The 13,247-nt window shown below is 37.8% G+C and overlaps 1 protein-coding gene across 7 annotated transcripts in view; it reads left to right on the plus strand.

The window, feature by feature from the left end:
* Window positions 1–13,247, plus strand: part of LOC105275764 (PDZ and LIM domain protein Zasp) — a 35,373-nt gene that overhangs the window by 5,776 nt on the left and 16,350 nt on the right. For 6 of the 7 annotated variants that reach the window (XM_026971736.1, XM_020030419.2, XM_020030416.2 and 3 more), the window contains exons 2-5: window positions 10,926–11,077; window positions 11,550–11,721; window positions 11,833–11,969; window positions 12,288–12,388. In XM_026971736.1, coding sequence (XP_026827537.1) covers window positions 10,926–11,077; window positions 11,550–11,721; window positions 11,833–11,969; window positions 12,288–12,388 — 562 coding nt within the window. Of the gene's footprint in view, window positions 1–10,925; window positions 11,078–11,549; window positions 11,722–11,832; window positions 11,970–12,287; window positions 12,389–12,725; window positions 12,886–13,247 lie in introns of all 7 variants that reach the window. The other variant, XM_020030418.2, reaches the window with a different exon arrangement.

A 13,247-nucleotide genomic window follows, 5' to 3' on the forward strand; every position in this document is an offset into this window, starting at 1 on the left:
CGTGTCACGTTATCGCGCCGTGGAAGGACTCGGCATGAATTGCGAGTATCGTTAAGCGATTACGACGTCACAACGATGATAAGGCTCTTTTCAGGCGCGAGGAAAATCCATTGCAGGTGAAAGTCTCGGCGAGAAAAATATTTCGGAAGAGGCTTCGCGACGTCATTAGAAGCTACGCACGTGCCGCTGAACTAATAGTGGCGTGTCGTTCTGCTAATTAAACTGGACTTCCTCGGGCATTATACGCGTAACGGAATTTTAACGAGGCAGCACGAGGAAGAACTTTGCTACGCGATAACGTTACTTGATCGTGCCAAGATACTCTTCGCGTTAAGTATAACAATAAGTAAGAAAAAAATGTTAATGCTTTGCCGCAAAATGCATTGTTAAACTGATAAACCAAAGATAACGAGGAAAAATACTGTAAATTGTAGCAATTGCATATTAAATTCTGCATTTAAAATTGACGTCGTCGATCGCTCAACAGATTGTGCTTTTAAAAAATGCGCAAATGGTTTGAGCCGGACTATGAATAAATTTACAAATAGGCATCAAGTGAGAGGTTCACATGACGCTTTCGTCATGTTTGCTCAATTTACTTTTCTGATAAAGGTTAATACACGATATGCAATAGTTGGTGATCCGCCAAAGACGTAGGTGGACTAACGCGAATAGCTTCCTCGTGAAAAGGAAGTTTCAAACAATGTGTCATCTTTACTTCTACGACGCAATGAAATGTCTTACGAAATACGAGGAGGGATCAGTGCGTTAATAAAAAAACAGTGGAACACGAGTCTTTAAATATAAGGAGGCATTCATCGAACATGTCGAATCTTATCAGAGCTGATTAACTGTCGTCTTATCAGACAGGAAACGGGATTCGGGTTCTGTGTTGGCGTACAAATATTTGCTTTTTTACATCGGTTATCTAAAATTATCCCTCCGAGACGATCACAAGTTCCGTTTACATGAATGTGCCGGCGTGTGGCTGTATCCGCGTCGTTACATACGATGCCACTGGGAAATTACAGCGCGATTTGTTTGCGGATCGCAAGGCAAGGGTGAATCGAATCTCATGCAGGATGTTCACGGCTGCTCGTGGTGTACCGAGTAGGCTACGCGGTGGGTATATAATTTGACCAAACGACGTCGAAGAGCGAAAATGATACGTCCAATCTGGATTTCCGCGAAGCACGTTCGCGCGAGACTTGTCGCGTTTAAGAGGAAATGAAAACCGAGAAAATCAAGTCAAGTTGACTTCAACTAACGGTCCAAGAATGACAAATGTGCGCTACTTGGGTTCGTTTTCTCTTGTTTACATGACAAAGAGTTGCACAATTTTGAAGTAATCACATGATACCGAATTTAGGACATTAGGGGAGCATAGAAATGTGTAAAATATAGAATTGTGGCACATACACGATACACACATATGAAATACACTATAAAATCAAGAATGCCAAATTAATATATATAAAACAAAATTATATATAAATATATAAAATATATAAAAGAAGATTATATATCCTAAAATGATTGCTTTAAAAATGCTTTAGCATAGAATAATGCTATCATGTGATGATTTATTAGGTTGCTGCATAAGTTCTTGCCGATTTTGCAATTTTTCTTTATTGAAATGAAACAGTCGATATAGCATAAATCAATCAAAGTATTTTCCATCGTTTTCTATGACTTTTTCTCATCTTTCCGCCAACTTGCGAATACCACGTCGAAAGAAGGAGTCATCTTTTGAGGAAATCCATTCATCGACCCATCGGCAAGAACTTATGCACCGACCTAATAATTTAGAACATGTAATTAATTGTGTGTTATAGCGATCAAATTAATTGCTTATAATAATAGATAATTTATATTGATTTGTTCAATTCTGGTGAATTATATTTAATTTCTACCGATATCAATGCGTTTGTTTAAAATTCTCAAGAGAGGAAAACACTGAACAATTTACGTTCTCTTGGCAAGAGCTATGTGTATTTTCCGAGTATGTTGCATGAATTCAATTCCTGTGGAATAAAAGTTTGTCAAAATTTCTGGCCGTTCTAATAGATCAGATGATATTCTGGGGAGGAAAAGAGGAAAGTAAATTAAAAGAACGAAACAAAAACGCAATGAGAGAGTCGCGTTACATGATTCTGACTCAACTTCTCTAGAGATTTGCATTATGGGAAGACGATATTGCGCACAGTATGACGTGCAAAATAAGGCGTTAGTTAATTTTAACTGATTTTTGGAGAATTAATATACATATCTGCAAGCTTAATATTGCGCTTATTGCAAACCATAATACAGGGAAGGTAGGTAGAGGGAAGGTGAAATGGATACTCTGAGAAAGATTGAAGCACGCGTGTGGCAAACAGTAGCGAAAGGGCGGAGGAGGAAAAAAGGTCTCGGCGACTCAACGAGACGTCGCGGTGAGAGAAATAAAAGCGATATTTTTATATCTACGGGAGTAAGCTCGGTGGCGCGCGTCCGCCACCGGGCCTCAGCCTCTATTAATATCCACAGACCGGGCTTCCTCTCAAGCGTTGTGCGCGCGCGTGTGTAACGAACTCTCTTTGCACGAACAGTTCGAGATATGTGATAGCCCGCGAGAAAAACAAGGTTTCCTCGAAAAAAGATTGCACAATTTTGGAAGAAATCACTGTCAACGAATACCTTAAGAGTGACCACAATCGCGAAGTTGTAGCGACTTGTTTGAGAGAGAGAGAAAGAGAGATGAGTTAATCGAACAGGAATTAGATGAGATATTTATTTGCTACTCTTAGGTAATACTGCTTAAAAAATAAATTTTGATATAAAAAATTAATAAAAATTAATAAAAAGCAACTATAAAATCAGGTGGAATATTTCTGACATTTAGTTTTATTCTTTCAACATTTATAGTAAAAATAAACGGTTTATCTGCTTGAAATTGTATCTCGATGATAGAATCGAAGATTTCGGTGCACTATTGTCGTAAATGTCGATTCGATTTCGAGAATGAGGAGAAGATAGTAGGAGAGGCGGTGGGAAACCTGCCAAAAGTCGAGGCAAGAATCAGCCTTCTGCCGTTTGTTTGCCGTGGTCATACCACCTCGTGAATCTATTGGTAATGCGACACCCCCATCGCAACGGTTGTGTCACGATTACGACGGCTGATAGCCGACCTGTGCAACGAACTATATACAGGGTGGGGCAATAACTATTACCACCTTAAATATCTTCTAATTTATAAGGTCCAGAGGAAAATTTATGTAATCAAAATTATACGGTACGAAGGGGGCTAACATATGGCGATAATAATTTTTGTCCTGGTGGAGGCGCTTCGAAGATATCAAGGTCACCTTCATTTTTTTAATAGGTTCGGTATGTTTTTTTCCATAATTTTATAGAGGAGCTTAAAACAAGTACGGAACTCATGACACAAAATTATTGAACAAGATTAAATGTAAATGAAAACGATAAAAAATACATTTTTATATTAAATGAAATTTACGTTTAAAAGATGTACGAAATGACGCTTTATTAGTATGTTTTGTCGGAATGTTTTGATTTTGACATTCCTCATAAATAAGGATCAACTTGTTCTTCAAACGGATACATCGATGAAAATAAATAGTGACGTAAACTTATTTCAATGAAAACAAAGACCCTTTGAAGGCCATCTTAATAAGTTCACAGGATAAGATAAACATAAAAAGTAGTATCGATAGATAAGTCAATCGTGCAAGATGTATTCATTTGAAGAACAAGTCGACATGATGGAGAATGATCTCATTTATGGAGAATGTCAAAAAAATTCAGTGAGAGCGCAAAATTTATACGCTGAACGATATCCTAATCGCACTCAGCCTTCGCGTCGACATTTAAAATCCTATTTATTTTCATCGATGTATTCGTTTGAAGAACAAGTTGATCCTCATTTATGAGGAATGTCAAAATCAAAACATTCCGACAAAACATACTAATAAAGCGTCATTTCGTACATCTTTTAAACGTAAATTTCATTTAATATAAAAATGTATTTTTTATCGTTTTCATTTACATTTAATCTTGTTCAATAATTTTGTGTTATGAGTTCCGTACTTGTTTTAAGTTCCTCTATAAAATTATGGAAAAAAAACATACCGAACCTATTAAAAAAAATGAAGGTGACCTTGATATCTTCGAAGCGCCTCCACCAGGACAAAAATTATTATCGCCATATATTAGCCCCCTTCGTACCGTATAATTTTGATTACATAAATTTTCCTCTGGACCTTATAAATTAGAAGATATTTAAGGTGGTAATAGTTATTGCCCCACCCTGTATATATATATATACAGGGTGTCCCGGGTTTTAACCGACAAACTGCGGGAGCATATTCTACTAGTGGAAGTAAGAAAAAATTCTTATATCGAGTTTGCTTAGAAATGCTTTATTACAAAGTTATAAACCAATATTGAAAAGAAATATGAGATAAGTAACAACGGAACATAGTGTAGAATTTGGAAGGTCAAAGATGTTTATGTTATGTGCCCATTTGCAATTACGTAATTTGGGTTCATTTCGACCTATGAATAAATATGATGATGTTCGTTCAGCTCTAAGACACCGACGACGCTCGGAAAGAATCTTAAATCTTTTTGATAATACTCCTACACAAAGTGTTCGACGTGCTTCAGCTCAACTGCAGATATCACGAAACACTATTTGGAGAACATTGCGTGCTGATGACAGATTCGCATATCATTACACACCTGTACAAGAATTACTTCCAATCGATTATCAGAAACGAGTCGAATTTTGTAACTGGTATGTGAATGCAGTAGAAAAGGACAATCTTTTCTCATCAATGATATTATGGACAGATGAAGCGACCTTTACAAGACGAGGCATATTCAATTCTCATAATAGCCATGTATGGGCTCATAATAATCCACATACTACTAGACAAAGAAACTTTCAACACAAATTTCGATGTAATGTTTGGATGGGTATGCTTCATGGACTGGCTTATTGGTCCGTTCTTTTTACCTGACCGATTGAACGGAGAATCTTTTCGAAGATTCCTATCAAACGATTTACCAATTTTGATGGAAAATGTGCCACTGCAGTTTCGCCAAAACAGCTGGATACAGTTAGACGGTTGTCCATCGCACTATGCTAGACAAGTTAGAAACTGGTCAGATGAACATTACGCTCATAGGTGGATTGGTCGAGGAGGACCGGTTTTCTGGCCTCCAAGATCGCCCGATTTAACGCCTCTTGATTTTTATTTATGGGGAACTTTAAAAAATAAAGTTTACAGTACAGAAGTAATCTCGCTTGAAGATTTAAAGCAACGAATTACTAATTCAGTTACTGAGATGCAACAAAATTTTCAGGAATGTCGTACTGTAACAAATTCTGTACTACGTCGATGTCTAGCTTGTATCGATATGCAAGGACAACATTTTGAAATGCGTCACTAAATCATTGCGTAGATAATTTTTATTTTTGTGAAAAAATCCGTTGTTACTTATCTCATATTTCTTTTGAATATTGGTTTATAACTTTGTAATAAAGCATTTCTAAGCAAACTCGATATAAGAATTTTTTCTTATTTCCACTAGTAGAATATGCTCCCGCAGTTTGTCGGTTAAAACCCGGGACACCCTGTATATATATACACCACTTCATACTTTTTAGTTTTTGACGTGAGCTCATCACAGTGTGTGGCATTTCTGGAGTTTATCAGGATTCCTTCATTAATATGAGAAACATGTGATAAGATGTCTCACGTTTCTTGTTAAAAAATTCGGAATTTCGGAATTAATTAAAGATACATTATAAAAAAAAAACAGATCAAAGTACAGGTCAAATAGATCGGAATACAATCTTCAATCAGAGAAATAATGAGCGGAAGAATCATTCTAAATTCATTCGACGATGAAGTCCGGAATGAAATCATCACCGCTGATTGTGAGTTTATGTTAAGTGCGTGACAAACGTCACCACTTCATACTTTTTAGTTTTTGACGTGAGCTCATCACAGTGTGTCGGCATTTCTGGAGTTTATCAGAATTCCTTCATCAACAGTGATTCATCCAGAACGTGCTCTCGCGTCCACATATCCTTCCTTTCGCCAGTCGGCAGTGCATATACAAATATTAGCTTAAATGCCCATGGTATCTCGACCACAAGATGAATCAAGAAAGCGATTATAAGCGCTCTTAATACTTTTTGTTCTTTCCGTTGTTGAATAATACACCAGCGCTTACGAGCATTCGCAGTGTGTTTGCGAAAACTAATCGCTCTCTACTTCGCGAAATAATCGCGAATGCGTCCGTTTAGCTTACGACGGAAACGTTGAATGCTGTCGTTAAAAAATATAATTAAGAAACATCTACTATCTCAATGCATCTTTTAATTATGCCATGACTGACTTTTTATCTTAAACGCATCAGTTTGTACACATAAAATGACGATATGATATCTCTGTTTCAATTAAAATATCTGTAAATAATCTATAATCTGGAATATCGATTCTTTAATATTAATATAAAATATATGATATATTTTATTATATATTTTATTTAAAAACTTTTTAATTTAATATCATATAATCATATAATATTTATGATATATTTTAATATACTGTATTATCGTGTTAGTGAAATAATCATGCGTTATACAAAAACTATTTTAAAAATTAGAAAGTAAAAAGCACTTACAAGAAATCTTACAAAACAATAAATGTAATCTCTAAAATAACCAAATATTGAAAATAATTAAAATTGAAAATCCATACAGTAAAATTTCTAAAAGCTTGACATGTCCAAATAAATGTCAGACTTTAAAGTGTTGTATATCACCTGTGATCCAAACTGTTTTTATAATAATTAACGTGTACATCTCAGTGGCCTCCTGACGTATCCTGACAAGATACAAAAGAAACCTTCGCGCGCAAAAAACTTCAAAACGCGTCTCTGCGTTTCTGCACGTTTTGCCGACATAAAATGCAACTGGTTCGCACGAATGTGTTCCCCTCCGGCGCGGCGTTTTTGAGGGTATTGCACGTATGAACGAGGCTTAAGAGTCCTCGTCCTAAGCTTAAGTAAGAGGGAGAAAGAAAGAGAAAGAGGGTGAAAGAAAGAGAAAGAGAGGAAGAGAAAGAGAGATAGAGAAAAAAAAAGAACAGATGCATTCCAACATGGAAGGTGGGATGGATCCGTCTCTGATAACCCGCCCATTGGAATGCGTACCTCGTACACCTTGGTGTATTCTCCCTCTCGGTTTTACTACATTCGAGTGCATCCACTCATACATCCACGCATGCACCTACACACGTGCACGTGTGTCGCGTATATTCGGCAGTTATTTTTAGAACAATTCTGACAGGCGGACATGTGGACAGCATTTCAGATGCAATAACTGCCATTCGGAGATTTATTCGTCGCGTAAATCGCCAGATCGGATTTAACGCGCGGCTACTACTTGCGGCCAAGATTGCAATTCGATTACCCTTAAACATGCCCGCCTGATTCGCCAATTTTTCAGAGGGTGCGGAGGCAGAATAATGATTTCCTGCGTGAGCGGCGCATGATCGCGGAAACGATCCTCCGTTCACCTCCGGGAACCGATGCATTCCTCCGCGTGTTCATTCATCCGCTTTTGCGTTGACGTTGCAATTATTTGCTGAATGAAGGCGACCACTCGTAGTCGCGGACGACTCTGACAACGTGTGCATCGGAACGAGCCCGGTGCACCTTGATGCATTCTACCTCTCGGCCACCGACTCGGTGTATGTGACGACCGTAACGTGTTCGGGGAATTATTTTTAGACTGGTCCAAGACTATTTTTAGCAGCGGCCGGCAGGCCTACAGACAGCTTAACCCTGACTTACGTCCATGTCCCTACGTTCTCGTGGACACCGTAGGGACACCGCGACTCTTTAGGTGCACCTTAGGTCTACAGACACGGTGGCCAGGAAACGCACGAGATCTTTTTCTGGATACTCCTCTTCTGCTCAACTAAATTTTTGACTCACCTAAATTTGATGATTTCGATGTTTCACCACGTTCTGCTCATTTGTTATTATGGTTACTCATAGTACCTAAAAAAGTTACAATTTATTAATAATATGCAGAAGAAATAAGACTTCTATACTGAAGACCTTTTATTAAAACAAGTCTAAAATAATTGTGTCAAACAGCACATAAAGAGAACTTGAAATACTTTTTTGAGAGAATAATCTTGCGATGTTGACAAAGTTAACTATTTTAAATTACTCGCTATTTTCCAACGAACGGAGAAAACTATACACTATTACGTTGCTTTATTTCAATTAAATATTTGTCATATGACGAAAGATGATAGAAAAAATGTACGTGATACGATAATATTTCTGGCATATCACGATCGTAAATCCAGCCGTGATCATTCGAAAATTGTGTGCTCTAGACCGAGTTTATCGGAATCGAAGATAAAGCTGAACGGTATTATTACGTTCAGGACGATGACGCAAGCTTGCGAGCTTCTATTTGCGGCAACCACATGCACAGATCAAACTGCCCTGAAGCTCACGTTCCGATTTCGCGCTCATGTGACTGCGTGTGAAATCACGAAAACCACACGAGATCGTATGTCAGATTGTATTTAAGAGAATCTGCGAGACCTTTAGATTCAGATTACTTAATTTAATCCTCAAACAGAATTACCGCGTTTTATAAAACCCTGCACTTTCACCGTTCAGTATATCATGTTCGCCTAGTAACCTATCAAGAATTATATATATATAGAAATCCGGGAAAGTGATTTTCAACCGTAACACATAGCGGTCGATATATTATCGAAAGTGACATTTTTACGATTAGAGCCCTTCTACTTCCTTCATCTAAGTGAGAACATAAAAACTTTCTTAATAAATTTCGAAACTCGCGCAGAGCGAAGATTAGTTCTTCCCGTGTGATATCAAAAAGATACAACCATCTATGTAAAAACGATAAAATTCTTTTTTTTGTGAAAATTCTGTGAAATGTGCTTTTCCAATATTATACGAACACTTGCAAAACGACACAACGTTATTTCAATCAAACAGTCGTTCTGCTTTCTTAATTTTGATTGTAACAGAGATTTAAAATAAATTATAACTGTGCTCTTGATCGTGATCTCCAAGAAAAGAAAGCGCGCGTTACATAATGATTCCGGTTAAATTATACAAGACTGCACTTTTATGACCATATCATTCTTTTTAATGTTCACTGAATCGTTCACCAAGGTAATGAACTTGAAAACCGACATTGAAAACCGTGATCGAAAAAATAAGCATTGACGAAAATTCACTGACGTAATTTTTCTCGTTCGTGAACCCCGTGAAAATAATAAGTCACTTATTCAATTTGCCGCGTTTTCGATTTACAGAACGCGAGAAACGTTGTTAAAACCGACCATATTTCCGACTGCTTGCGAGGCGACCCACTTTTCGAGAATGAGACAGATGAAATAAGATCTATTCCGTCTGGATGTTTTACGAGAGGACGGCTGTTCTTGTCGCGCGACTTGCAAAAGAAATACCGGCGATATATTACGAGATGTATTTATATTAAAGAGAAAGAGGATTCCTGGTCCCCTACGCGTGATCGCCTACGATTGGCTCAAAGCCCATTAATTATTTCCGATCCTCTGTTAGACCATCAAAGAAATCAGGGCTCAATAATGAATCGCGTGCATCTGTTTTCGTTCTTCGGTTATTGTATAATATTTATCGCTTATACGGTGCAATGAAATGCAACGAAATAATGGATCTGCCTCGTCCAATAATTAAACTTCTTGAATTAATTTGTTGCCTCCGATCTCAACGCGATTCCGTGAAATCAGTGGACTGTTTGTGAAAGCGCGAGAGAATATGCACTTTAACGGTACATTTCAATTAATCTCGAATCATTTCGCATTTGCTAATTCTTTATTTTCTCTTCTTCCGTTATAATCAACAATGCAATATTTTACATATTGTTTTCAACTCTTCAAATATAAAAAATCGAATTCGTTTATTTTAAATGATAAACGCAATATTCGTCAATAATTAATTTATATTTTTAACAACTATTTCTATATTTTGTCGTCAGCAAAATGTACATATATATACTTGTAAAATTTAGTTTGTATTAATTCTTTGCTTTTCGGCACACAGAGGCCTTTGTCAAGATTGCTTTCATCATCATCATCATCGCAGTCGAGCTCGTAATTAGCACGATAAGAACGCCAGAGCGAATAATCGTTCCCTGAAAAGGAGCGCTTGATTTTTAATTTCGGTACTTCTGCTTCCTCTTAACTCGCGTGTTTTTTCACCTTTTTTTTCGTCGACCGTCTCCCCTCTGCGGCCGACGATGTGTCTCTAACGTGAATGGATGCACAGTGTCCGACATTCGAGGCGTAATGACGCGCGTGCACTTAAATATAGTGGCTCTGGAGTCTGGACTCTGGAGAGGAGAGAGGAGGAGTCTGGTCCGACGACGCGTCTTGTAAAAATAGATCCGAGATTCGAGATGAGAATTTCAAATGCCGCCGCTGATCAATTTCTTAACTTTTTACTATAATAACTTTACTATAATTCATAGATCAGCACTAAACTTGGCTGATAAATAGAAGAAATTAATTTAACGTATTCTCTCAATTTTTGAGGGATGATACTTCCGATTATGTAATATAAACAAGATTCAGCTCTGCATCTTGATTTCATCAAAGCTTTAAATTACACATCGCTATCCCTGTAAATTTTCTCAATTATCTAATAAACAATAGATGTTATTCAATGCTCAAGTAATATAAATATGATATGCAAAAATGTGATAACAAACTCAGTTTTGCAATTGTATGATTAAATGCACTCGAATTATATAATTCGTTTATTAATCTAGATTTCTCCCGACATAAATGTGAGTCAGTCTGCTTTGATTGCAGGTCAATAGCGGTTCCCCGGCGGAAGCTGCTGGTCTTAAAGCTGGCGATGCGGTTATCAGAGTCAACACTACTGAAATGTATAACTTGAGGCACAAGGACGCGCAGGATGTTATAGTCAAGGCCGGAAATAATTTCGAACTGACTGTTCAAAGGTACGATGCTAAGCATAATAAAGCTCGACAAACGGGTGATTCAGTGTTTAAAAATATTGCCGCCTCAACAGTCTCGGAAGTAGACTTGAAGCAGTAACGTCTTTAATCATTGATACCATTGACTAATCATCAGTAAAAATATTATTGCACCGCAACTAATTATCAAAAAGATCGTCATTCAAGTTATACATAAGTTGCAATGAATCAATTACAATTAAGAAAAAAAAATAAAAAACCTAATAATTAAAAAAAGGAAAAAAAACTAAAGCAAAAGTTTCTTTGTGTAGAAAGACATTTGCAGAAAGACTTACCTAATTTGTTCACAATTTCCTTTTTTATTCTCGTTCACTATCTTCGGGATTCTTGAGCCAATTTAGCGGAGAAAAGTTACGGTTTCATTAAAAAATGTCAATAAAGCTTGCCGCAATGATACCCGCCGACATCTTTTAACGACGATAAATTATCATTACAGAGGCGGCAGTACCTGGAAACCGCACGTGACGCCTGTAACCACAAACCTACCATCTCCAATGCACACCGCCTCCGCGGGTAACATCACGCCAGTCACAAAGACCTCCTTGGCAGTGAAGAAACAGGACGGATCCCTCATCGGCAGCGGACACAACTTCAGCCCCAAGCCATTCGTTAGTATCGATCGTTAATCCCCGTCCGTCCACCGCACCGATCCCGCAATGAAAAAACACGAGGGTCGGTTGGTTATTTATTTCGCTACACCGAAACGTAATAATTTTCAGCTGAACGGCACCGGTGACGGTCCAATTAAATCCATCGTGAACAAACAGTACAACAGCCCCGTGGGGATCTACAGCGAGGAAACCATCGCGGAGACACTGTCCGCTCAAGCGGAGGTCCTTGCCGGAGGTGTCCTTGGGTAAAATCGCAAAACCGGATATTGAGAGGAGGGAGATAGTTAATGGCTAGATTAAAAAGACACGTCTGTCTCTTTAAAATCATTTTTGAGTTGAAGTCGCACGATCAGAGATATAAAGATGTGAAATATCCAAGTATTATTGATCCGGAAAACACTGTTTTCGCAGATACTAATAGTATCTAATTGCGTATTACAAAAGCTGAAGAAGCATGTAAATTATATTGTTAAAGACTTGATTCATTATTTAATCTCGTCATTAATTGGTTTTGATAAGTGTGAGTTGATAAGAAAGATTTACTTATAACACAAATATTGCAGGGTGAATTTCAAAAAGAATGAGAAGAATTACAACGCTGAGAACAGCGAGGTTTTCAAAATGGTCCAAGAAGCGGACAAGGAACCAAAGACGCCAGAACCTGGTTAGTAATATTCGCTTTATCAACGATGTATAGTGTATACTCATACAAATTGTACGAGATCACCGAAGAGCGTACATTGTATACAATTGCTTATATATTTCTGATACCAATTATTAAAATGTAGATATGTTATTTCTCGATTCCCATAAAATTTAATTATTTTCGTAAAATAATTACGTAAAAGTTTATTAAATGAAAAGCAAAACTTAGAGATCCCGATTTTAACGAATTAAATGTCTACTAAAATTTCGCTACTCCGTTCTTGGGTGATCGACGACCGACTGAAGCTTTCAGTCGGTCTGTTGCATGTCGATACGATAACTTGTTTGCGAAATAGCGGAGCCGAGTGTCGTGAGTGGCGTGGTAACGCCGTCCTCGCCAGCCCTGGCAGGATTGAGGTCGGTCCAGGCACCGGAAACGAAGCCGCAGCCGACGTCGCCGCAGGCAAACCTACCACCAGGACAGAACATCTGTGCCGAATGCGAGAGGCTCATCGTGTAAGTTCTCGTGATCTAGGAGGATCTAGAGGCGTCCTAGCGCGCCTCTTTCATTTCCAGATGATAGATACCAGCGAGAAGAGGCAGTGATGCTGATAGTCACGATACTTCACAACAAAGGATGTGCCGAACACCGTGCGGATTTCCAATTCTCAGATTCTAATACAATTATTAATAATATGGATTCATTTAATTGAAGTAGCTTCGTTTATAAAATTTTGATTATCTGTTATGTAGACAATATTTGTGAAAAAATTCAGAATTTTTTAACGATTGTCTTTTAATCTGAGAATTCAGGAAACTGCACGCGTCCCTAGATTGATGTACGAAATTGTCGGAGAGCTTCATCGAACGATCATTTC

This window comes from Ooceraea biroi, chromosome 8 (genome assembly GCF_003672135.1).
Source record: "Ooceraea biroi isolate clonal line C1 chromosome 8, Obir_v5.4, whole genome shotgun sequence".
Classification (NCBI taxonomy): domain Eukaryota; kingdom Metazoa; phylum Arthropoda; class Insecta; order Hymenoptera; family Formicidae; genus Ooceraea; species Ooceraea biroi.